The 26,090-nt window shown below is 41.9% G+C and overlaps 1 protein-coding gene across 2 annotated transcripts in view; it reads left to right on the forward strand.

The window, feature by feature from the left end:
- The window catches only part of THSD4 (thrombospondin type 1 domain containing 4), a 634,456-nt gene that overhangs the window by 384,137 nt on the left and 224,229 nt on the right, over positions 1 to 26,090 (forward strand). Inside the window, exon 1 of one of the 2 annotated variants that reach the window (XM_012507530.2) lies at positions 21,148 to 21,427. The exons of the other annotated variant lie outside the window; for it this stretch is intronic. Coding sequence (XP_012362984.1) covers positions 21,356 to 21,427 — 72 coding nt within the window. The 5' untranslated portion in view covers positions 21,148 to 21,355. Of the gene's footprint in view, positions 1 to 21,147; positions 21,428 to 26,090 lie in introns of those variants that run through there. 2 annotated transcript variants of the gene reach the window in all.

The following is a 26,090-nucleotide window of genomic DNA, read 5'->3' on the forward strand; positions in this document are numbered from 1 at the left end:
TGTCCTAAATCATGCTGAAAAGTCAGAATCTGGTGGGATTTTTGGAGATACATTCTTTGCATCTCATCTCATCTCAGTGGTCTCACAAGTGCAATAGAAAATCATGGTCCTTGGTGAGAGCTAGTGAGAGTTTTGCCTTAGCGTCCCTAGCTACAGACTCACCACCTTTCCCAATTCCCTGTAGAACCTGAACTTCAAGGACAGGGAATGGGTCTCATTCATCCAGGAGCTTCTAACACCCGACACACGCGGACACTCAGTAAACAGTAAGTGAATTAGTAGAACCAAGGAAATGAGAACCAACCCTATTCAGTTACATTCTGCTCCTGGATATATTATCAAATTTAGAGTGTTTTCACTGACCCTTCAGTCTTTCATTGTAAATGGCTGAATTTTCCCCCCGTAGACTGGGGACAACACCACAATAAATTACTGCCTACTTAAACCGAGTTTCGTTTTGTTCTGATTCATTGCCTGTTTCAAGGACCGTCTAAAATCTCAGTTTATGGACTTTACTTCCTGGTGGTTCCCAGAGAGAAATGAGCCTGGATTCCAGAGAATGCAAATTTCTTCAAACTTGCAGCCAGCTTCCAGACTCCCTGCAAAGGTCTCTTAAGCCTCTAAGTATTTCCTCTCTTAAATCACACATCACTGGCACAGGCAGAATATTTTCAAGTTACTTTGTTCTTGTTAGGAGAGAGTCGCTTAGAGGTCTACCAAGTAGGCAGAAATGCAGTCGTTTTGGCAGTTTTACTTTGCTGTCTTTAGGTTTCGTTTAGTGATTCTTTTTTTAAGTTGTGTTTGGTTTTTTATTCCTGAAAGAAACTATTTCAGGAATAGCTGCACTGTAATATTCCAAGAGTAGTCACTGCATTAGAAACACGATGTTGACTCTCTCTTGGCATGTTTATGGGTGGGATGAACTGTATATGTGAAATAAAGCTTAATCTCTCACTTGTGCAAATGTCGAGACTTTGATTTGACACTTTTCCAATCAGGTGATGTGAATCCCTAGGGCTAGTGTGGTAGCTTATTGTGTAGCAATGGCACACAGGTATTCTGCCAAGTTTTGATCTGTATCTAAAATTTGTATTTGCTTCAACCTAGAATAGATTCTCTTATAGTGTCTGTTGGATAGTATGCTGAACTGAGCAAGTTATGGAGTGTGGCACAGAATGAGGCACGATTTATGGTGCCATAGCTAAGAGGCACGGTGTCATGTCAAGTTAGTAGGTGTGAAAAATGACCATTGCCTTGGTCTGAATCTTCCCCAAAATTCATGTTGAAACTTAATCCCCACTGCAGTCGTATTAAGACGTGGGTCCTTTAGGAGGTGATTAGGTCATGAAGATTCCTCCCTCATAAATGGGATTAACGCCCTTATAAAATAGCCTTCACCCAGGGTTCGGCCTTTTTTGCCCTTCTGCCTTTTACCATGTAAGGACACAGCAACAAGGCGCCACCTCGAAAGTAGAGACGGGGCCCTCACCAGATACCAAAGCTGCTGGTGCCTTGATCTGGAACTTCCAGCCTCCAGAACTGGGAGAAATAAATTTCTATTATTTATAGATTACTCATTCTCAAGTATTTTGATGTAACAGAAAACTGACTAAGACAGTCATTTATTGAAACACACAAACTCTTCTCTGATGAATACAAAAAGGCATGTGGTCAGGGCAATAAACAATTCTCAAATGGAGGGCAACAAAAGTGAAAAATGTGACAACAGAAGGAAGTTTTTGTAACTTCCCAACACTTTCTTTTTCATAATGTATTCCCCATTAATGCCCTTCAAATGTATAGCCAAAAATTTGAGTGTTTGAAAGTGCAGAAAGGTTGCAAACCACTGATCCATTCCCAACATCATCAGTTAGGTTCTAACACACACACACACACACACACACACACACACACACACACACACACATACACCACTTTAGTTAATGTTTCTTCTTTTGGATTTTCTTTAAATTTTGCTGCTTTTCTTCATTGATGTTACTCAGATTTTGTTGATTTTTCTTCCCCGTGTTTATCCTTTTTTTTTTTTTTTTTTTTTTTTGAGACAGGGTCTCACTTTGTTGCCCAGGCTGGAGTGCAGTGGCAAAATCGTGGCTCACTGCAGCTTTAACCTCCCAGGTTCAAGTGATCCTCCCACCTTAGCCTCCTGAGTAGCTAGGACTAAAGTTGTACACCACCACCCTCAGCTAATTTTTGTATTTTTTGTAGAGACAGGGTCTTGCCATGTTGCCCAGGCTGGTGGTCTCAAACTCCGGGGCTCAAGCAATCCTCCTGTCTCAGCCTTCCAAGATGCTGGGATTACAGTTGCAAGCCACTGCACTAATTGATTTAAACTCTTCATATCTTGCCTGATATATCCTAGGTATAAGCCTAAGAAAGTTGCCTTAAGTAAGACTGAACAGTGCCTTGGACTCTCTTGCTCTCAGGCAAATACCCAACTTTCCAGAGTGTTTATTATTGAAAACCACAAAAGTTGAAAATGGGAGACAGCTAACTTGGAAACTCTCCCTCATCCCTCCATCTCTGCCATTGTCAGAGTCAGTGATAAGAATGAGAGGTAAGTGCTCTCGCCCATGTATTGTACTTTCACAATGGATGGGGTCCTTGACTCTCTGAGAGTCATGGCCCTTAAGAACATCTGGAGCAGCCACTGAGGACTTTGTCAGCAACTTCTCATTCCAGGCAACAACCCACAGTGGCAGCCAGCAGCCCTCAGCTCCGTGGGAAGCAGTATGGGGGAAGTACGTGGACTTGGATAGCACTCAAACCAAAGTCTAACTCATTACTACTGCAACCTTTAGTAGAGTTGTCCACTTCTATGAGCTTGGTCTTCTCATCTGGAAAATGGAAATAAAATTTCTCCCCCATGGTTATTAAAATTAAATAAGATGTCTGTCAGGCATCCTTATAGAGGAGGCACTCTATAAATGTTCTTTTCCTTGCCGCCCTGCATCCCATAATGTAAACACAAACTCCCTCACTGGCTACCTTTTGTTATGACACTGGAATATCTGAAAATCAACTGATAGAGATGATGAGATATGCTTCTTTCACAGATTCATCAGATTTCCTGACTGGCCTTAGATGAAGCAGCAGCAGAGGGGGAAATCTTGATCTATGGCAGGTGTTTAGGCTTCATGGATGGTAAGGAGTAAGTCTGGACTATCCATGATCGGTTTATTACTAATACACATCACACTTTCATATAATTTAGATAACAGCGATGAACTCACTTCTTTGGAAGATCCTGACTGCTATGGCAAGGACTCTTTAGTTGTTTGCCAAACCTGAGTCTCTTTCCTCCTGGGTCCATAGCTAGGCTGTATTTCCCAGCCTTCTTGCAGTTGGATGTAGCCAATGGAAGATGGGCCAGTCCTGGTGATCCTCCACTTTTTCCCCTCTCCATCTGCCAGGTGGATATCAGTGTCCAGTGCAACCTTGGAAACCATGTATTAAGGGGCATAGAGCCTCTGGCAGCCTGGGTCCTTAAGTGGCTGTGTGGAGCTGTACCCTCCCTGCCCACCATCTGAGTTTTACCCTAGCAAGAAATAAGCTCTTCATGTTAAGCCATGAAGGAGTTGTGAAGGTTCATCTGTTATAGCAGCTAGCTTTGCCTTAACGAATAAACTTTATGAAACAGGAGGTGAGTTTTTTAAACTTTCCCCTTTTATGATAGCACTTGACATTCTTCTGAACATTTTCTATGTTGTTACTGTGGGAAAACAAATTTCATAATTACTTATCTATTCAAAATATGCTGTGTATACTGATCATAAGAAAGATGGAATGAGGTTCTCTGTCAGCAGGAAGTCTATTTGACTTTTTACCTAACAGTCTCAATTGAAAGCTGGGGTTAGTGATTAACTACACTTATTGTGTTTTCAATCAGATTAAACACTCCTGGTGCCAGGTGCTAGGTTGAGAAGGGGAAGCTTAGTAAAGACAGAAGAAATAAAAATAATTTTTTTTCTAAATAGTCAGAAATCCAGAAATTAGACAATCCTCAAAGATTTGTCTAAAGTATCCTATATACTTTTATGTTTTCTTGAACAAAGTGTACTGAAAATAGTTTTACCTTTTCCAGCCTTCAGCTTCATCAACTGTAAAATGAAGGATACTTAATCTACAGGATTTGAGAACTAAATGGGGATCATAGCTACCTACCAGCCTAATGCCTGACATAATAAATATTAAAACCCTACCCTTTCTTAATGACCTGGTTTGTTGGGATATGCTCGGGAGTTATGCTTATGAACATGAATTATCACCCTTGGAGACTTGTAAATTATCTGTGGCTGCTTATCCCAACATGGAATGGTGCTAGGTGGCAGTGCTTCTGTTATGGTAACTACTTCTACAATTTTTATTGATTTCTTCTTGCCACTTTTTGCTGGTAGTTGCAGCCTTCAAAGCTATCTTCTAATCCTTTTTATTGGGGGAAGAAAATGAAACACCCCTGTTAGAAATTATTATTGGAAAATGAATGAGTTCTGTGTGCAAGCTGGAAGACACTCCAGCCGAGAAGACTACCAGCCGAATGGCAGTTACAGCAGCTCGGGGGCCAGTACACTCAGTGCCAAGATTGGGGCTGGTTCCAGCAAGTTGAGGTTAGCAGCAGTCAGAACTCCCCAGTTCAGTATGGTGCTGCTACACTTCTTGCCAGCTCAGCTCCTGTGGCTGGGAGAAAGCGGGGAGGAAGGAGGTAAAGATCAGAGATTGAAGCAGGACAGGATATCCAGGGTCGGATGTAACTTTAGTGATTCTTCATTGAGGAGGCCAAGCAGTGGTTTTTGGGTGTGAGTTTTTATGACACACTACTTATTTGGGGCTAAATATGACATGCCCACGTATTTAAAAGGCCCAATCATTCATTACCCAGCACAAAGATGGTAATATACACATCTATTTGAAATGGTATCAGCTGACATGTCAGTGATTTGAGGAACTTTAGAAAGGATCTCTCCCCCAAAATATTTCCTCATCCAGTTTGCCTTGATTAAGGAATCTCACCCTGAAGAGATGTATCCCTTAGGATTAATGGAGTGTTTGCTCTCTTTCACTCATGTGGTCACCAGATAACATGCGTTGACACCTACTGTGTGCCAAGCCCCCGAAAAAAAAAAATCTTTGCCTCTGCCTTCAGGAATCTTACTGTCTACTTGAAGAGATTATTACATGAGAAATCTGTGTTGTGGATGAGGAAAGGGGTCTAGAAGGTGAAGTGCAGGGGCTTAGAGAGAAATTAAATGGCGGGCAGGGGCATTGAAGGGGATAGGGGCAGGGGTGCTAACTTAGATTTTGAGTCAGAATGCCTCTCTGGAAGAACGTGCTTCTATCTGAGACCTTAAGAATGAGTAGTCCTTGGCCAGGCAAAAGAAGGGATGAGTTTAGAGCCATAGGAAAAAATGAGTGAACATTTGAGGCAGGAAGGAGCTAGGAGCTAGAGGGAGACCAGAGGGTCATAAGGAAGGGGCTGGGGAGTGTGGGATGGGGCTAGATCCTGCTGGGCTTCTGGGCCTGGCGAAGGACTTCTTAAATTCAGACCTAAGGACTTCTTCATTCATCCTACAGGCAATAGGAAACCCTTGAAGTAATAAAGGAATGACCTGTTTCTGCTCTTGTTTTAAAATATCACTCTACTCAAGATGTGGAAATTGTGTTGGAAATAGACAAGGTAGAAGCCCAGAGGTCAGTTAGGAGGCGACTGAAAAAATCCCGGGAGGTGCGATGCCTTAAACTTGTGGACACATGAAAATGGATAGAAGTGGATGAATTCAAGACACATTTCAAAAATACAGTCAACAAGACTCTTCTACTGTACTGTGGTTAAGCGCCTCGGCTGTGGAGACAGATGCCCTGGGTTTGAATCCCTGCTTTGCTGCAGACTTGTCATGTGATCATGAACAAGTCACTTAACTTTTCCAAGCCTTGACCTGACCTGTCCACTTGGTGTGTTATTTAAACGAGAGAATACACTCATGGTCTCTTAACACAGTGCCTAGTGGCACAAATCAAGCAGTCATTAAATGTTGTTCTTTTGTTGAAATGCAGGGAGAGGTAACACTTCAATCCAGTTATCACTTAATTAGCTCTTTGTTCTGAGTTAGTTTTCCCAATATTCTCCAACTGCCAAGTAAGAGATGAAGAAACTGGGCAGAAGACACCTGAATTCTGGGTGGAGGAAGACCAGGGCTGCATTAGAATCCCTTGTGAACTTGAAAACCATCAATGTGTCCCCCTCTTCTTGTTCCTCTTCTCCAGCTCACCCATAACCCCAGTCTTAAGCTTTTACTGCAAGGTCAGTTTTTCCAGTTTTTTCCAGCACTTTCTCCAAGTCCTCAGAAATTTCTGTAAGTCCTGCAACCCAAAATACAGGTCCAAGCCATTCTGAGGAGTAAGTAAGGTTACACTGTTGGGTTGATCTGCCATGAACAGACATGCAACAGTGGTCACTGGGACCTTTGGTGCTTATTCTATAGCCTCGGCCTAGAGGGAAGAGAGACATGACCCAGAAGGGTAACAGCCATCAGCAATGCCAACACTAAACTCTTAGCACTGACTGAAACAACAAAGGGTGAGAGAGAGAGAGAGAGAGAGAGAGAGTGTGTGTGTGTGTGTGAGAGACGGAGTCTCACTCTGTCACCAGGCTGGAGTACAGTGGTGCCATCTCAGCTCACTGCAACCTCTGCCTCCTGGGTTCAAGTGATTCTCCTGCCCCAGCCTCCTGAGTAGCTGGGATTACAGGCACATGCCACCATGCCCAGCAAATTTTTTTTGTATTTTTAGTAACATAGTTTCACCATGTTAGCCAGGATGGTCTCAATCTCTTGACCTCACAATCTGCCCGCCTTGGCCTCCCGAACTGCTGGGATTACAGGTGTGAGCCACCACATCCAGCCAGGGTAGAATTACTTAATGTAGAATTTATCTTGCCACATATTTGTTAAACTCTTTCACCAGCGTTTGCTGCTGGCTGTTTATAATATAGATGTTTGACAAATCTCTTAAAACCTGCAAAGCCATTTTCTCTCTTTCTTTTTTCAGAAAGTAATAATATCTCTGTTCTATTCGAAGCAGAAAATTATATTTAATTAAGTAAAATTAAGATTAGAGAAGGAGTGTGTTGAAGACCCTTGGAAGAAAACCAATGAGTTGATTGGCTCTGTCATTTTCCCACTGGTAATATTTTTTCAGCTCCACTGGTGGGAGTTGTAAAGTTTTCCATTTAGACAGAGAATGAACACCTTTGGTCATGGAAAGAAAGCCAGTTCTTCTGAGATATTCACTTGCCATGTGTGTGCCTTCTGAGGTATGAGTTGTATCTGCTGAGCAGTTGAGTCTTCCCTGGGTTTCTGGGATCAGGTGCCTGCAGTTTGATAATATAACCTCTAGATGGAGCTTTTGCATCTTTTGGCTGAGCTGGGTTGCCCGTGAGGCAAATCCCCGGTAATCTGAGCAGGATCAAAATAAACTTCGTTACTCCTTCTTATTACCTAAGTATTGTGTGTTTGTGGTGGGAACACTAGGAAATATAGATTTGCAAATGGGAGAAAATAAAAATCACCGTGCAGAGATAACCAGCATTACCATGCTGGAGAATAGCCTTCTGATCACTTTTTCTGTGTGTAATGAAAATGGTTTCATCCTCGAAATCCCCTTTTGTAACTTTTTTTCACTTAGTAAATTGTCACATCAATACAGCATACACCAATCAGTGTCACTAAATATTACAACACCTTAGTTTTATAATTAAATAGTATCCCAGAACATACAGTAAGATGTGTTTAACTCAGACCTTGTGATTAAATGTTTACATTATTTAAGATTTTTCACCATTATGAACAATACCAAGATGAAAACTCTTTTTTAGACAAATTTTGGCTCATGTCCATGATTCTTAGAGATGGAACTGGTGTTCGTTCAAAATGTATGCATTATGAAGTCCGCTGATATTGCTTGCTTAGAGCAGGTCTCCCACCTGACTAGTAGGAGAAAAGTTAATCACAAGGGTCCTTAAAGGTAGAAGACCAAGGCAGATGAGGGAAGGTTGTGAGAAGAACTCAACCTGCCGTTGCTGGCTTTGAAGATGAAGGGGAGAACTACTGATCAGGTAGGAGACCTCACCTAAGTGGGCATTATTGCAGGCTTAGTAATGCATATATTTTGAACTAAAATAACCCCAATATCATTAGGGATTATTAGAAATCCAAAGTCTCAGGCCCCATCCCAGACCTACTGGTTTAAAATCATGTTAAGATGTGAGGTGATTTGTGTACACTTTCAGAGACAGGGTCTTGGTCTCTTGCCCTGGCTGGAGTACATCAGCGCGATCCCAGCTCACCCCAGCCTCCTGAATAGCTGGGACTGCAGGTGCACACAACACACTTGGCTAACTTTTCAACATTTTTTTGTAGAGACAGAGTCTCACTATGTTGCCCATGCTGGTCTCAAACTCCTGGGCTCAAGCAATCCTCCCACCTCAGCCTCCCAAAGTGCTGGGATTATAGGCATGAGCCACAGTGCCCGGCCAAAGCCCAACTCTTAAAAGCACCTGTATTCATTTGCAGTCTCAACCCTGTGTCAGACTACCTGTTTCCCTAGACTCTTGCCAGTAATGGGCATTTATACTTCATAAAAATTATTTTCCAGGTGAACGTAGCAACGTGTTATTTGATTTTGTGTATCTTTGGTTACTATTAATGTTAAATTGGTTTTCGTATTAGAGTCTCATATTGCATTTGTGTATCTTCATTTGTGAACTGCCTATTCATAGTCATTCCCATTTTTATCATTTCACTCTTTTTCCAAATGAGAATAATTTTTATTTTGTTACCATATTTTTCTGCTCACTGTAAAAACAATTAGAAAATAACAAAATTAAAAGAATGTGATACCTTTTATGTTTGCTCAAAATAAAATTATATTAAGGATGGTATTTTATGGCCTACTTTTTAAACAGCATATTAAGATATAATTTATGGCCAGACACAGTGGCCTGTAATCCCAGCACTTTGGTAGGCTAAGGCGGGCGGATCACCTGAGGTCAGGAGTTCGAGACCAACCTGGCCAACATGGTGAAACCCTGTCTCTACTAAAAATACAAAAATTAGGCAGGTATGGTGGTGGGTGTGTGTATTTGAGGTACGACAATCACTTGAACCCGGGAGGCAGGGGTTGCAGTGAGCCAAGATTGTTCCCTGCACTCCGGCCTGGGTGACAGAGCAAGACTCCGTCTCAAAAAAACAAAACAAACAGAAAAAACCAGGTATAATTTATACATCATCCAATTCACTGATTTCATTTTTTTAGTATGTATTCACAGAGTTGTGCAACTCTCACCATAGTATAACTTTAGAACATTTTCATCACTCCCAAAAGTAATCCTATACCCGTTAGCAGTCACTCCCCATTTCCGCTCACCCTCCTCGGGCCCCTGAAACAACTAATCTACTCTCTGTCTCTATACGTTTGCCTATACTGGACATTTCATATAAATGGAATCACTCAACGAATGGTCTTTTGTGACTGGCTTCCTTCACTTAAGATATCTTTTCAAGGATCATCCATTTTGTAGCATGTATCAATACTTCATTTCTTTGTATTGCCAAACTATATTCTGTAGTGCAGATATACCACATTTTATATATATCTGTTCATTAGGTGATGGACATTTGAGTTATGTCCATTTTGGGGCTTGGGCTATCATGAATAATGCTGCTACGAACATGTGGACATATGTTGTCATTCTCTTAGGTATATATCTAAAATTGGAATTAGTGGATCATGCGGTAATTCTACATTTAACTTTTTGATACAGCTGCAGACTTTTCCAAGGCAGCCGCACCATTTTACGTGACCACTAGTAGTATATAAGAGTTCCAGCTTATCCACACCCTTGCCAACATTTGTTATCACCTGTGTATTTGATTAGTGGTTTTGATTTGCATTTCCCTAATGACTCTTGATGTTGAGCATCTTTTTCTCTGCTTATTGACCATTTGTATGTTTTTTTCCTGGAGAAATGTCTATTCAAACCTTTTGCCCATTTTTAATTGAGTTTTCATTTTATTATTAAAGTATAAGAATACTTTATAGGTTCTGATACAAGTCTCTTATCAGACATGATTTGTACATTTTTTCTCCCATTCTGTGGATTGCCTTTTCAACAACTTGATGGTATTAGCAGCACCAGGGTCTTGAATTTTGATAAAGTCCCATTTATTTATTTTTCCTTTCTCACTTGTGCTTTTGGTGTTACACCTGTAAAACCATCACCTAACCCAAGCTCATGAAGTTACTCCTGTGTTTAATTCTAAGAGTTTTAAAATCTTAGCTCTTATAGTCAGGTGTATATATTAGTGTCTTACAGCTTTTATAACAAATTAACAAATTTGGTGGCATCAGATAATAAATTTATTATCTTACATTTCCAGAGATCAGAAGTCCAAAATGGGTCTCACTAGACTGCAATCAAGGTGTTGTCAAAACCGCAGTCCCTGTGGAGGCTTTAGGAAAGGATCCCTACTTCTGGCTCTTTCCAGCTTCTGGTTCCCAGCTCCCCTTCATCTTCAAAGCCTGCAGTGGCAGGTTGAGTTCTTTTCACAACCTTCCCTCCTCTGCCTGGCCCTCCCACATTTAAGGACCCTTGTGATTAATTGTGCCTACCTTGATAATCTAAAATAATCTCTGTATTTTAAAGTCATCAGAGTAGCCATGTTAATTCCATCTGCCACCTTGTTTTCCCTTTGCTATGTAATGTAACATATTCACAAATTTCAGGGATTAGGACGTGGACATCTTGGTGGAGACATTATTCTGCCTACCATGATCTATGATTTTTTAATGGACAAGTAAAAGTTGTATATATTTATGGTGTACCACATGATGTTTTGGGTTTATGTACACATTGTGACTGAGTAAATCAAGCTAATTCATGTATGTATTATAAGAACACTTAAAATCTCTCTTAGCAGTTTCCAAGTATATAATATATTATTAATTATAGTGAACATGATGTAGAATCTTTGATGTGTTTTGAGTTAATTCGTGTGTGTGTGTGTGTGTGTGTGATGAGGTAAGGGGTCTATCTTCAATCTTTTGCATGTAGATATCCACTTATCCTGGCACCATTTGTGGAAAAGACTATTCTTCCCTTATTGATGTAGCCTACTTTTGTCTTAAAATGTAACATGAAAATGTTATTAGTATCAGCAGTCAGTGGCATGGTCACTCTAAAGGATTGGATAGGAGTTCACTTTTTGGGTATACCACAGTGTATCTAGGACCTCCCCTACGGTTAGACATTGAGTCCAACCTCTCACAGTTAACATTGTCTTTAAGGGTTTTGTGTTTTTAAAAATATATTATGGACCTGAGCCCTTTCCCACTATAAATGTTGTCAATTATCTTTGAAATCATCCACTTCTTTCCACCATCCCGGTTTAAGCTCTTAGCCCTTTTCATCTAGACTACAGCCACAATCTTCTAACTGGTCTTCCAGCTTCCATTCTTGCCTCCCTCTAATCCCTTCGCCATACAACAGAAGCAGCCTTTGCAAAATGCAAACCTGGTCCTGTAACTGCTGCCCTTGCCGTTAAAGTAGATTCTCATTAAGAGAAAGACAAAGTCTCTGCATCATGGCCCCTCCCTTTGTCCTCAGCCCATCTGATGCTGGGCTGGCTCCTCTTTGGTTGCTTCTATTCAGCCACACCTCCTTCCTCTCAAGTCATCAGGAAGGCCATTATTGCTCCTCTCACAAGCCAATCTCTCTAATGAGGACAATCTTCGTATATTACCATATATCTTCCCTTTGTAATTCTTTTCACATTGCAATTCTAAATGTATTTGTTGGGTTTCATTATTGTGGGCATCCTGCACCAGACAAAAATCTCCATAATGATAAGAGTTGAGTCTGTTTTTCCTGGTTCAAGCAGATGATAAGTACTGACATTTTCAGTAAATGGACAAGTGAAATACATTCTCTACTGTGTATTTGGCTTTTTTTTTTTTTTTTTTTTTTGAGACAGAGTCTCACTCTGGCCCAGGCTGAAGTGTAATCACGATCACGTGTTCTCGGCTCACTGCAACTGCCTCCTAGGTTGAAGTGATTTTCACACCTCACCCTCCCAAGTAGCTGGGTTTACAGGTACATGCCACCATGCCCAGCTAATTTTTGTATTTTTAGTAGAGACGAAGTTTCACCATGTTCAGGCTGGTCTTGAACTCCTGACCTCAACTGATCCACCTACCTCGGCCTTCCAAAGTGCTGGGATTACAGACGTGAGCCACCGTGCCCGGCCTATTTGTCTTTTAATTCTGTTTGTGGTATTTTCAACTTACAGAATTTTAAAATATATATACAAATATATAAATATTTTCTTTTGTGATTTTTGTCTTCATTATAACTCTGCTTAAAAGTCCTTCCCCACACTAAGAATATAGAAATATAGACCCGTTTCCTTTTACTGTTTTCATACTTCTGTTGTTTGCATAAAACCCATAATCCACCCGCAATTTATTTTGTCATTGATATAAATTAGAAAAATAACTTTACTCAAGTGGCTGGCCACATTCCCAACCCTTTGCCTTCCTTTCCTTGATGATTTGAAGTGACTCACTGATTGCACACAAAATCCCTCTACATGTTTAGTCAGGTAAATGATCTGTCTCTTCCGTCACTGGTTGTTTTTGCCACTGTTTTCATTATTACGGCTTCGTGCTATGTTTTAGTATCTGACAGTTACCTTTTGTAAGAAAATAAGATTTCATAAAATAATACTTTAAGTTTGTGCAATTTGAATTAAGGTTTACTAGACAGATAATTATTGCATAAAGCAGTGGTTCCCAAACCAGCAGGCATCCACAGGGCTTGTTATAACACAAATTGATGGCCTTAACCCCCAGAGTTCCTAATTCATAAGTCTGAGATGAGGCCTGATAGTTGCATTTTAAAATAAGTTCCCTGATGATGCTGATCCAGGGACCACAACTGAGAACCTCTGCCTTAGAGCAAATACTTGAAACAAAGAATACAGTAAACATGAGAATGGTTCCGATGCATTGTCTGAACTAGCTCCCCTGTGTGCTGTAAGAGTTAGGACGGGCCTGTATGGTTTTTTTGAGCATCTCCCTGATTGTGTCTCTGGCCCTTCTCCTGGCCCCACTTTAAATCCCTGAACCCAGTTGAGCCAAGTAACGTAACCCTCCTTTCAGTGAACCTGCAAGGTGCTTAGCCTAACTGCATGGCTGCCCTGATAGTTACAAGTGCTGATCCAGCCAGGCTTTGGCCCCTTTCAGACAGAAATCAGGGAAGGGTAAGGATGCAGCGACTTCTTTTGTTGTAGATTCTCATGATTGTCCTTATCTTTAAAGAGAAGGGAGAGCAATCACCAGAAATGCAGCAGAGAACTCTTCTTTGCTTTCCTCATTTCCCACCTCTGTGGCTCTTTAATGGCTTCTTGGTTTCGTACAAAGGGAGAGTTAATTACTAACACCTGCTTCTGCTTCTCCTTTCCTGCATGGCCAGCTCCCTGACTGACAGCCAGCTGCTTTCTTGACAAGAGACTTTTCCACCTATTCCACACAATGTCAGCATATGTAAAGAAATAAACATAGTTTGAACACTTAGGCCGTACAATATGGACGGACCTCTGTGGAGAAACCTGCATCTTCCTTCTTCCTTCATAAAGGAATACACATTCTTTGCAGGAAGTAAAATAACCTTAGAGGTGACATCTGCTATGGTTTACCCTTCTTTATTAGTAAGAGGTAGTGCACAATTATATTTTACATGAAATGTGTGGTTTTAGGCATCATATGTTCGTTTTCCCTATTTTTTGATACTCTCGTTTCTACCACTAACATTTTCTCTTTTTAGGTCACCCAAAAGTTAGGTTGAAATTATTTGAATTTCCTTGAGGAATATACCTTCTGGGAATTTATCCTCTGTGTTTTCCGTTTTCTGGTATCTAAGATGAACCATTGGAAGACCTCCCATCATAAGCAAATAAGAGTTTGCTATAAAGCCTTCCTTTGCATCCATTCTCTTGTTTGGCATTCACTGAATCAGGCTATCTGTGCTGACTCTTGGGGCCACAGAGAAAAAGATGCATCTCTTGTTATGGAGGGCTCACTCTGTATTGATGAAGACAATACATTTATTAACAATTACAACACATCATGATAAATATTACACTGGAGATAATCAGAGGATATCTGGAGACAGAAGCCAGGACAGTGCCCTCAGCTTGACAGGAGCCTGATGAGATATAACTCCTAGAAAAAGTGACATTTAAACGAATCATTGGGAGCAAGGAGGACTTGTGCATGGCTTCATTTCTATTCTTAACTATTATTACAACCATTATTTTATTTACTTTTTTTTTTTTTTTGAGATGGAGTCTAGCTCAGTTGCCCAGGCTGGAGTGCAGTGACATGATCTTGGCTCACTGCAACCTCTGCCGCCTAGGTTCAAGCGATTCTCCTGCCTCAGCCTCCCCAGTAGCTGGGATGACAGGCACGTGCCACCACGCCCGGCTAATTTTTGTATTTTTAGTAGAGACAGGGTTTCACCATGTTGGTCAGGCTGGTCTCAAGCTCCTGACCTCGTGATCCGCCTGCCTCAGCCTCCCAAAGTGCTGGGATTACAGGCATGAGTCACCGCACCCGGCCTACTTTTTTCTTTTTTTGAGACTAGTCTCTGTCACCCAGGCTGGAGTGCAGTGGCAGGATCTTGGCTCACTGCAACCTCTAACTCCTGGGTTCAAGCAATTCTCCTGCCTCAGCCTCCCAAGTAGCTGGGATTACAAGCACATGCCACCACACAGCTAATTTTTGTATTTTTAGTAGAGATGAGGTTTCACCATGTTGGCCAGGCTGGTCTCGAACTCCTGACATCAAGTGATCCACCCACGTCAGCCTCCCAAAGTGCTGCGATTACCAGCATGAGCCACTGTGCCCAGCCTCGTTTTATTTACTTTTTGAATAGCAATACGTTCACATGTTTGACAGTTCAATAAGTATGAATGGGGATATAGAAATGCTATCCACCAGTGTGGCTATTTTTCTAATAGCCACATTTTAGAAAGTAAAATGAAACAAATGAAATGAATTGTAATACTGTATTTTATTTAACCCAACATATTCAAAATATTATTTCAATATCAAATCAACATAAAAATATATGAATGAGATATTTTACATTCTTTTGTTTATACCAAGTTTTCAAATTGTATGAAGTGCATTTGACACTTACAGGATATTACAATTTGGAATAGCCACGTTTCCAGTGCTCAGTATTTGTGCATGGCTAAGTGGCTGCAGTATGAGACAGCACAGATGTATCATAATAAATTTTCCTCCCATTTCTGTCCTGAAGCAACTCAGTTTCCCTCCCTAGAGACAGCCATTGTTGGTAGTCTCCAGTGTGTTTTTCCACAGATAGCACATAGACAAGCAATTATAAACATGCATATGCAAATAATAGGATGGTAATCACACCTCTGTGCATCCTACTTTTTTCACTTAATAAATCTTGGATATGTTTCATATCATTACATAGGAAGCAAATTCAATTTTTTGTTGTTGCTTCAGGGTACATTTTATGGATGTCACAAATTATTCAATTAGTCCCTGTTGATGGGCATTTAGGTGGTTTCGAATATTTGGTGCTTATGAACAATTTGGGCTAAGTTTTTAGAGACAAAGAGCAACAGGAGCTAGCTCAGTGCGGATGGGGGAATGACTTTCTAGAGAAAGGGAGTACCAGGAAAGAAGGTATGGAGCACAAGGACACATGGTATTTGAGATAATTTCTTGTGGCTTAAGATGGCTGGGGAATGAAGTGTGTGTGAACCCAAGACAGGAGGAGGAGGCTGGAAGGGCAGGAAGAGAACGTATTGCAAACAGTCTTGTAATTGGCATACGAAGGGATTTGGACTTCATCCCAAAGGACACCCATCAAAAGATTTTAAGGAGCAGAGGAGTATAAATAAATGTTTGAATTAATAAATATATGGAAGAGGACGGACAAATCATCCATACTGCTGAATTCTGGTTAAATGTAGAAGGCATGAGAGAAACAGAAAATCACCATTAGAACACTGCAGTAATAATTACTGCAGGCAAGATCTACAGATGAATATGAAAATTAGCAGAGAAAACAGTATATTTGCATAGCCTCAAAGTAGCTCCTCTAAAATATTTATGAATTTGTGATGGTTTTAACATATGTTCAAATATTCTTTGATACTCCCCCTCCAGGAAGGAGAGCTTAATTCTATGGGATTTACTGATTCATTTCTAATGAATAGGATATGGAAAAGGAAAAATACTATCTTTACAGTGGAGAAACCTGGCAGATACCACCTGAACCACATAGTCAAGGTTAACATCATCAGTGATAAGTCATATTGAAATAGAATACCCCTGACGAATGTGATAAGAAGGGCGTTTTGCTTCTATACTATTCTTCGTAAAAACTCATCCACCCCATCTAATCATGAAAAAAAGTTAGAAAAAAAGAAATTGGGCTGAGTGCAGTGGCTCACGCCTGTAATCCCAGCACTTTGGGAGGCTGAGGCGGGTGGATCAAAAGGTCAGGAGATGGAGACCATCCTGGCTAACACAGTGAAACCCTGTCTCTACTAAAAATACAAAAAATTAGCCGGGCATGGTGGTGGGCGCCTGTAGTCCCAGCTACTCGGGAGTCTGAGGCAGGAGAATAGCATGAACCCAGGAGGCAGAGCTTGCAGTGAGCCAAGATTGTGCCACTGCACTCCAGCCTGGGTGACAGAGCAAGACTCTGTCTCAAAAAAAAGAAAAAGAAAAAAGAAATGGAAGGATAATCTAAAAAATACCTGACCAGTAGTCTTCAAGAGCATCAAGGTCATGAAAAACAAAGAAAGGCTGAGAAACGGTCACAGACCAGGAGAGACCACAGAAATGTGATGACTAAATGTAATTGTGGTCTCCTGGATTGGGTCCTGGAATAGAAAAAGTACATTTTGGAGAAAAACTGGGGAAATGTGAGTCTGTAGTTTAGTTAATATTATTGTGCCAATGTTAACATCTTAGTTTTCATAAATGTATCATAGTTATGTAAGATGTTAACATTGTGAAGAGATGCCATGATATTCTGTGCTGTCTTTGCAACTATTCTGTAAATCTAAAGTTATTTCAAAAGAAAAAGTTAGAAAAAAAATCAGAAGAATGATATGATTGGAATCACATTTTAGAAGATCCCAGTGGCTGCACTGGGAAAGAGGGCTGGAAGGAGAAAAGAACAGAACAAGAAGGTTGCTCCATAAAGTCAAGAAGAGATGATGGAGGGCTGGATGGGAGCAGGGCAGCAGGAATGTGGGGCCATAGATCTGCTGGGGAGCTCACTAGAAGGAAACTCAATCAGACCCAATGATGGTTTGGATGAAAAAGCGAGGGAGTGGGAGGACCCTGTTGTCAGCCCCTGGGAATTATATGGATAATGATGTCATTTACTAAGATGGAGGAAACAGGAGGAAGAACAGGTTTCAGGGAAGCACGAGCTCAGTTTTAGACCTGTTGAATTTGGAGTACATTTGAGGAATGCAAGTATCCATTAGGCAACTGGGTATATTGACCTACAGGTCAGGAGGGAGACCTGGCTACAGATGGTTGTAGAGAATCATGGATGTGGGCCGGGTGCGGTAGCTCATACCTGTAATCCCAGCACTTTGGCAGGCCAAGGCAGGTGGATCACCTGAGGTTGGGAGTTTGAGACCAGCCTGACCAACATGGAGAAACGCTGTCTCTACTAAAAAATGCAAAATTAGCCAGGCATGGTGGCGCAAGCCTGTAATCCCAGCTACTCGGGAGGCTGAGGCAGGAGAATTGTTTGAACCCGGGAGGTGGAGGTTGCAATGAGCTGAGGTTGCACCATTGCACTCCAGCCTGGGCAACAAGAGCGAAACTCCATCTCAAAAAATAAAAATAAAAAAGGAGTCATGGATGTGTAAAGCATTGGGGCCATTGGAATGATAAGATGGCCCAACAAGGGCAGATAGAGAGGAGACAGGGCCTAGAATATAGGAATTTAGGAGCTAGGCCCAGGGTGTGTCAAGGAGTCCAGAGAAATGGTGACAAGGCAATGCTGTCATTAAGAGTCAGGCTCTGGACAAAGGCTATTAGGGTCAGAATGCCGACTGCCACCTACCGCTGTGTGACATGGAGCAAATTATTTAATAAGACTGTTGTCATGGTTACATGAAACTATTTTAAAAGTTTTAAAAATAATTTTAGTAATACTGGGCTCATAGTGCTCAACAAATGTTGGCTAATTAGAGGCAAAGGAAATCTAGAGCCATAGCCCTGGAAGCTATGGAAAGAGAGTGGTTCAAACAGGAGGACATACCTTTCACACCCATTAAGATGGTTATTGTCAAAATAGTGGAAAATAATAAGTGTTGTCAAGGAGGTAGAGATATTGAACCTTCATGCATTGCTGGTGAGAATGCAAAATGGTGCCGCCACTATGGAGAATAGTTTGGTAGCTTCTCAAAAAGTTAAACATAGAATTACCATCTGATTCAGTGATTCTACTCCTAGATATATATCTAAAAGAATTGAAAGCAGGGATTCGAATAGATACTTGTACACCCATGGTCATAGCAGCATTATGCATAACAGCCAAATGGTAGAAACAATCCAAGTGTCCATTAACAGAAGGATGAATAAACAAAATGTGGTATCTCTGTACAATGGAATATTGCTTAACCTTAAAAAGGAACGAAGTTTTGATACCTATTACAGAGTAGATGAACCTTGGGAACATGCTCTGTGAAATAAGTCAGACACAAAAGGACAAATACTGTAGTGTATGATTCCACTTATATGAAGTACCTAGACCAGGAAAACTCATGGAGACAAGACAGTAGCATAGAGGTTGCCAGGGGCTTGGAGGAAGGGAAATGGAGAGGTAGTGTTCAATGAATACAGAGTTTCTGTTTGGGATAATGGAGAAGTTCTAGAAATGAATAGTGATGATGGCTGCACAACGTGAATATACTTAACGCCACTCAATTGTATACTTAGTAATGGCCAAAATGATAAATTTATGTTGTCTATATGTTACCACAATATTAAAAGAAAAGGAGGACATGGTTACAGAGAAGTAAATAAGTGCTTAATGATTATCTTTTGAATTTTGTGACACAGGGGCCATTGGTGACCTTTCCAGAGTCCTTGCAGTAGAGCAGAGAGGTCAAAAGATTGCAGTGGATTGAAGGATGATTGAGAGGTGTCTAGACCAGGGGCTGGCAAACTACTGTCAAATCTGGCCACCTGCCTGTTTTTACAAATAAAGTTTTATTGGAACACAGCCACACCCGTTCATGTGTGTGTTGTCTGTGGTTGCTTTTGTGCTATAATGGCGGAGTTGAGTAGTTGCTACTGAGACCACGTGGTCTGTAAAACCTAAAATGTTTACCATCTGGCCTTTTACAGAAAATTTCCCAACCCCTGGCTAGACAACACTCCTGGTCTTTCAAGAACTTTGGCTTTCTTAAATAATTCCTGCATTTCTCGTGAGGTTACTCAGTAGATAACTTCGCCCCTTCAGTTAGGTAGCAGAACAGAACCAAAGCTGAATAGTAACAGTGACTAAGAAGGAGGAAGAGGAAAAATTCATTCCTTTCTTTCCTTAACTGGAGATATTATCCTCACTCTACCTTTTTTTCTCTTATAGCCCTGGAAAAAGGAATGAAAGTTCTTCCCTCCCTGTCCCCCGCCAAAAAACTCCCCACTGGTAAATGGTCATGTGACTGGTGATAATAAACTTTCTGAGATGGCTGCGAACTGCAGTTAGGTTTAAAGTTTCCTCATTAATGCAGGAAAATGCTCATAACCTGAGGCTTTTCAAGTGTTTATTAATTTACTTTCTGGGGCTGCCTGCTGATGCTTATTTCAGATCAAAGAGAAAGCCTGTGTCTTTAGTAGTTACTGTGTGCCAGGAACTATGCCACATTTTGTGCCTAGGTGAGCTCATTGATAGCCATCATAACCACAGGATGGCATTTCCCTATTTCACAGGAGGGGAGACTAGGGCTCACCAGTGTTAAATACTCACCCAGAGACACACATGAAGAGTTTGAAGTACAACTGGAGTTTAACCCACACCTGCCTAATTCCAGGACCTCGGGGTGTTTCTACTGCACCATGCAGTCATCCTATCCTCTGTGGCCACGAACGGCCTCAGAATAGCACCTTGAGCCCATTCTAGGCAGAATACAATACTTGATGGGTTCTAATCCATTTTAAACCATGATCCCTGCTATTTCAGGAAAACAGGTGACCACGTAAAGTGTATCTCAAGTGCACTGTAGGCTTTAGGAAGACCCTTTTCCCAGCCTATTCCCCATGCTCCCAAGCCCCACTTTGATGGTCTATGTGAGTCTACTCAGAGGTAGCTCTTATTTCTTTAAAACCATCCTGCATTTCAGTGTACTCTGACAGCACTGTCTGATACTTGGGATTCACTTGTTCCCATGTTACCACCTATTTTTACATTTTCTGCCATAATTCCTCAAGCTCTTGTTTAGGCATAGTGACCCAGGGATGCAGCAAGAGGGGGATATAATGGCTTCCACAGTTCCCATCTGTTTGTGTCTATACAACTGGTGCACAAACACACATCACCCTTGTGACTTCTTTCCCCGTTGAGGCTGCCCTTGATGATGGAGCTTTTAACTGCCTAGATTTCTGCAGCCATCAAATCAGATCTAAAAGGGAACTCAGAAGTCATTCACCCAACTTTTGTACAAGTGAGAAAAATAAACTGCAGCCCAGAGAGGGCTGGCAACTTGTCCAGGCAAACACAGCTTGTCAGCCCCAGATCCTGGACTAGGAAGGCCCTGGCTCTCCCCGTTCCCAGCCCGGAGCTCATCCTGCTTCAATTCACTGCCTCCTCCTTGCCTCAGTTGACGAGGTAGGGGCTGTCCCCCTGCATGTGGCGTGCTTACCTTGGAACCCTTTTCATGAATGAGACCAGATGCAGAACTCCACATTGATCATTTCTGTCCCTCCCCTTTCTGCTTTCTGTTAAAGGCAGCCCCCCAGCTCCCAGCTGGCTCCTGTCCCCTCCCCCAGCCGGGAGAAGTTATTACATGAAGAGATCAGCTTACCAGTTTTCTTCAGAACAGAGGCTGAGCTCGAAGCGCCGGGTAGTACAGTGAGGGAGAGCCGAGGGAACCAGCGCGGTGCCTAGCGGAACTCCAGGGCTGGAATCCCGAGACACAAGTGCATCTGCTAGCTGTTAGCACTTGGCAGACGGAGTTCTCCTCTAGGGTAGTTCTAACTTTGGGTAATAATGTTTGTCAGCTACCTGATATTAACATTGCTCCACGTTCAAACAGCAGTGTTAGCAAGACCTGGGGGAGAGGTAAGCCAAATAAAATATCTTGTCAGAAGTTGTATTTTTTTTCAGCATTATGTTTCCTCTTCTATCTACCAAGAGGGATCAGGGAATGGAATTTTATGGGGTGCAAAGAGTAATGCTTTATATTACTTTTGTAGGCTTCTCTTGCCTTTTCTTATATGAAGACTTCTTTTCTTCTTGAAGAATTTTATAATTTCTAAAATACCATTCTGAAGCTGTCTGTGCAGTTGCCACACTGGGAAGTTACTCTGGCCTTGGTGACAGATGCCTGTAGCACGCACGTTTCTCCTGCTGTAGCTGAAAAAAAAAAAAGATGTGCCATGTCAGATTTCGTTAGGGACTGTTACCTTTTGAGAATTTTTCTCCAGTGCTGCAGAGAGAATGTACATGCTAGAGGAATTGCTTTTCTTCCCTGCTTTTGCAACACTTCTCTCTTTTTTTTTTTCCTTTGATGTGCTTGGAAAAATCTGTGCTTAACTTTCTATCATAGGTTTGAAGAGGGATAATGATATACAACAGGGCTAGGAGTGTGCCCAGATGTACCTTAGCAGGGAGACATATTTTAAGTTCACGAGGATGATTTATTATTATTGGTTTAGTTCATGTGATTGTTGGGTACAGTTTTTTTTGGTTTTGTTTTGTTTTGTTTTTAACATCAGTGATACCTCCTGAAGTCAGTTTTTGATGCAGGCAAAGAGATTGGGATAGATGATCATTGAGCCCGGAGAGGGAAGCACCTTGGTGTATCCACCCTCACCTGCAAACAAACCTGCAACGTATTTCCCTCATCCACTCCTTTTCCTCCTTACCCTGATGCCTGAGTAACGAAAGGACAGCCTTTCTCCTGCATCCATCTTCCTCCTTGAAAAGCCAAGTGAAAAGTGTATCTCCTAAAAAGGCCATGAGGCCACTTCACAGCTTTGCCTTTTGTTAGCCTTGTCAGGGACCAAGCAGGCTCTGAAAGCCTAATGTAATTACTTTCCCTTGTCTAAGAAGAGTGGAAGTGGGAGTGCTCCCAAGCCCACGGCTGCAAGGCTAGCTGTAGGCTTGTTGCTCTGTTCAAAACAGACATGCAGCTCAGAGACATGCAGCAACGGGTCATTTGTTGTAGGCCTTTCGCCTGTTAGTTACTCATGTCCTCTGCTCTGTAGATATTTTCTGGGCCTGTGGGGGGATTGAGCCCTTGAATGGGAGCAGGAGGAACTGAATGGGTGAGTGATGCTGGAAGCTGAAAGCAGACCATTGCCCTCTAGTTGTAGTTGAAGTTCGCAATTTCCCTGTTGATTTTTTTCGTGTATAGAGTAAATGACAAATGGGCTGGCCTCACTCAGCCTGGAGCATTTAAGCAGGCGAGAGGAGAGCTCATATGGAAAATATTTCTATCACCGCTGCATGCACATATGGTCTGGGGAGACCCCCAAACTGAGCAAATCACAGCGCTCCAGCAGCCCCTCGGTGGCATGCCAATTATTCTTATTAACAGCAAGCAAAGGGCAGGCTTTAGTTACCTGCACACAGCTGGCTCGTGGGGAAGGCCACGCTGGAATGTGTGTGCCCCTAGCCTTGTGTCACATGCAGAGTGGCAAATGGCTCTGCTTCACCTGACAATCAGCAAAGCAGATGAAAAATGAAAGGGATTATACGGGCTCACCCAAATCTTGGTGCTTTTCAGACAGTGCTCAGCGTTTGAGAGAGGAAGGCAGAAGTTTTGTCTTATGAGTTAAAAGTGTGTGTGCTTAACATGAATAGCCAGAAAACCCGATCAGAGGTAGTGAGATGCCTGCCCTTCTGCCCCTTTGTTCCACTCTGCTTTGCTAAATAAAGATCCTCTTGGGCCTCTTCCTCTTTTCTTTCTTGCTTTCCATCTTTCCCCTAGTGTGTGCATGTGTGTGCATGCGTGTGTGCGTGTGTGTTTCTGTGCTGTTGGCTCCAGAACGCCTGAGCTCCTAGGAAATTATACAATTAGGATTCGTTTTTCCTTCTTGGAAATGAAATGATGAGGAAGGACCATGAGTATGAGTAGCCCCCACCTCTTCCTTAAAAAGAATGTAGTTTATATAGAGCTTTGAAGAATGTGGCATTTATTTATAAGAGCCTCTTTTTTATTGTCGTGTTACTTGCAAAACTTACCCATAAACATGTGGCGTCGTCACTAAGTCACCAAGATTTTCCTTTTCTCTGCCAGCTGGTTTTCTTGCAGGTTTTAATTATCTTCCCTTTGGATGTTCCTAAAAACACATGAGGAGAAGGAAGAACGGGTAAGAAAGCGTCATACACCTGGGGGCGCTTGGAGGGCTGTGTTCTCAAGGTGGGGCTGGAAGCCAAGCGACACACTCTGGGAAGCAGTTTACAGTCAGTTTTCTAGGGTGTGAGGTCCTTTCAGATAAGAAGGGCCTGGCAGGTGGTGAGAGGAGGGGTGTGATGCAAAGCAAGCCTTGTTTGGCGTCCTGTGGCTGGCACTGTCAGCGCTGGTGACTGTGGTCCAAGGACAGAACAACCTGGTATGGTGTCAGTGCATGGGTTGGAGAATAGACAGAGAAAAGAACTGTGCCTTCTTTAATTTTCCCATTGCCAGAGCATTAAACTCAGAACAGTGAGATCATGAGAATCCCTTTTGTCTTAGTCAAGGTTAGGGTGGCAACCATGTACACTTGTACAGATGGGGTGTATCCCCGGAAAGACTGTAAAGGACTTTTAAAGTCAAGCTGGACTTTTGATGCATTTATCAGCGTGGGGAGTGTGCCAACGTGCAGCTTCTTTGCAGAATGCAGCAGAATGGCGGGGAAGGGGAGGTGGGGATGGGAGGCTTGCATTTTCTTTCTTGAACTTGGACTTACCTTCTCAGATAAGACCAATGAGACATTGTTATATGTAGGGACAGGGAGGGAGATGCAAATAGAAATCTACTACATTCCATATTTGGAATAATATGATAAATTCTGCAAAGTGTGGTCAAAAAGATGTTCTTTAATTTTTTTTTTTTTTTTTTTTTTTTTTTTTTTTTTTTTTTTTTTTTTGAGATGGAGTCTCTCTCTGTCGCCCAGGCTGGAGTGCAGTGGCACAATCTTGGCTCACTGCAAGCTCCGCCTCCCGGATTCATGCCATTCTTCCGCCTCAGCCTCCCAAGTAGCTGAGACTATAGGTGTCCGCCACCACGCCCAGCTAATTTTGTTTTTGTATTTTCAGTAGAGACGGGGTTTCATCGTGTTAGCCAGGATGGTCTCGATTTCCTGACCTCATGATCTGCCCACTTCAGCCTCCCAAAGTGCTGGGATTACAGGCATAGATGTTCTTTAATTTTGATGGTACAATATGGCAAAACCTATCAAAATAAAAAATAAATAGCTGCTAATGGGTACAGACAAGGTTTCTTTTCGTGGTGATGAAAGTGTCTTGGAATTAGGTAGTGGTGATGGTTGCACAATTTTGTGACTATCCTAAAAACTGCTGAACCATATCCTTTAAAAGAGCAAATTTTATGGTACGTAAATTGTATCACAATTTTTTACATTAAAAATAAATATGTCTTTTGGACCCAGATTTTCCATTTCTAAGACTTTTTATCATGTAAGTCTACTCTGAGTGTGTAAAATGTTCTATGAGCCACCTGTCATAATTAGGCCCTTTCCATCCTACTGTCCTAGTGATTAAGGCATGCTGTGCAGGTGTTCAGAAAGAATGAGGTAGCTCTAGATGTGCAATGAAATGACCACCAGGATAAACTTTTAGGTAAGAAAAGCAAATTGAATGTGCATAAAATGCTCCCATTGTGTAAAATGTGTTATCGACTATAATCACCATTGCAGATGCTACCAAGTGTATTAACCCTGTGCCGAAAAAAGAAAGGTGAAAAGATCAGATCTTTGTCTTTGATGAGCTTATACTCTAAAAGGGCACAGAATACAAACAGTTAATGATCATGCAATAAGGATCTCTCATTAATTGCAAGAGCAATGGGAAGCTACCAAAGAAAGCAAAGATTCCACAAATGATGACATATTTGAACCGAGGCTTGAAGGGTTGTGTGTTGGGGATCTTCAAGACAACCCCTAAGATTCAATTATCTGTCGTGATTCAGTGACTCAGCATACATTGGCAATCACAGCTATGATTTATTACAGTGAAAGTATACGAAGAAAATCAACAAAGGGAAAAGGTTCCTGGGGTAAAGTCTGGGGGAAACGACTTTTTTTTCCCAGGGAAGGCACACAGGACCCACTTACTTCCCCTAGCAATGGGTTATGACAACACATGGGAAATGTTGCCAGCTAGGAAGCTTGTTAGAGGCCCAGAGCCCAGCATCTTTATTGGGGCTGACCACATGCACACCCTCTGCTTGCCCGCTAACAAAATTCCAGACTCCCACAAGGAAAGCAGGTGTTCAGCATAAACCATATTGTCTATACAGTAGAGGCGCAGCAAGCAAGCCACCCTTACCAGTTCTGGGAATGATGGGAACCCTCCCCAAATCCAAGTTACCAGATGCCAGCCTACGGCCAGCCTTGTAAGCAGATCTTTTCAAGGAGAGCAGTCAGGTCTGCAATCTTAACTTTTTTCTGATGGATAGGTGAGCATTTTAAGTGGGAAAAGAGGGGAGCATTCCAGGCAGAGGGAAAACATCTATAGAGCCCCAGAAATAAGAAAGGACATGGCATGTTCTGGAAAC

This window comes from Nomascus leucogenys, chromosome 6, assembly GCF_006542625.1.
Source record: "Nomascus leucogenys isolate Asia chromosome 6, Asia_NLE_v1, whole genome shotgun sequence".
Taxonomy (NCBI): Eukaryota; Metazoa; Chordata; class Mammalia; order Primates; family Hylobatidae; genus Nomascus; species Nomascus leucogenys.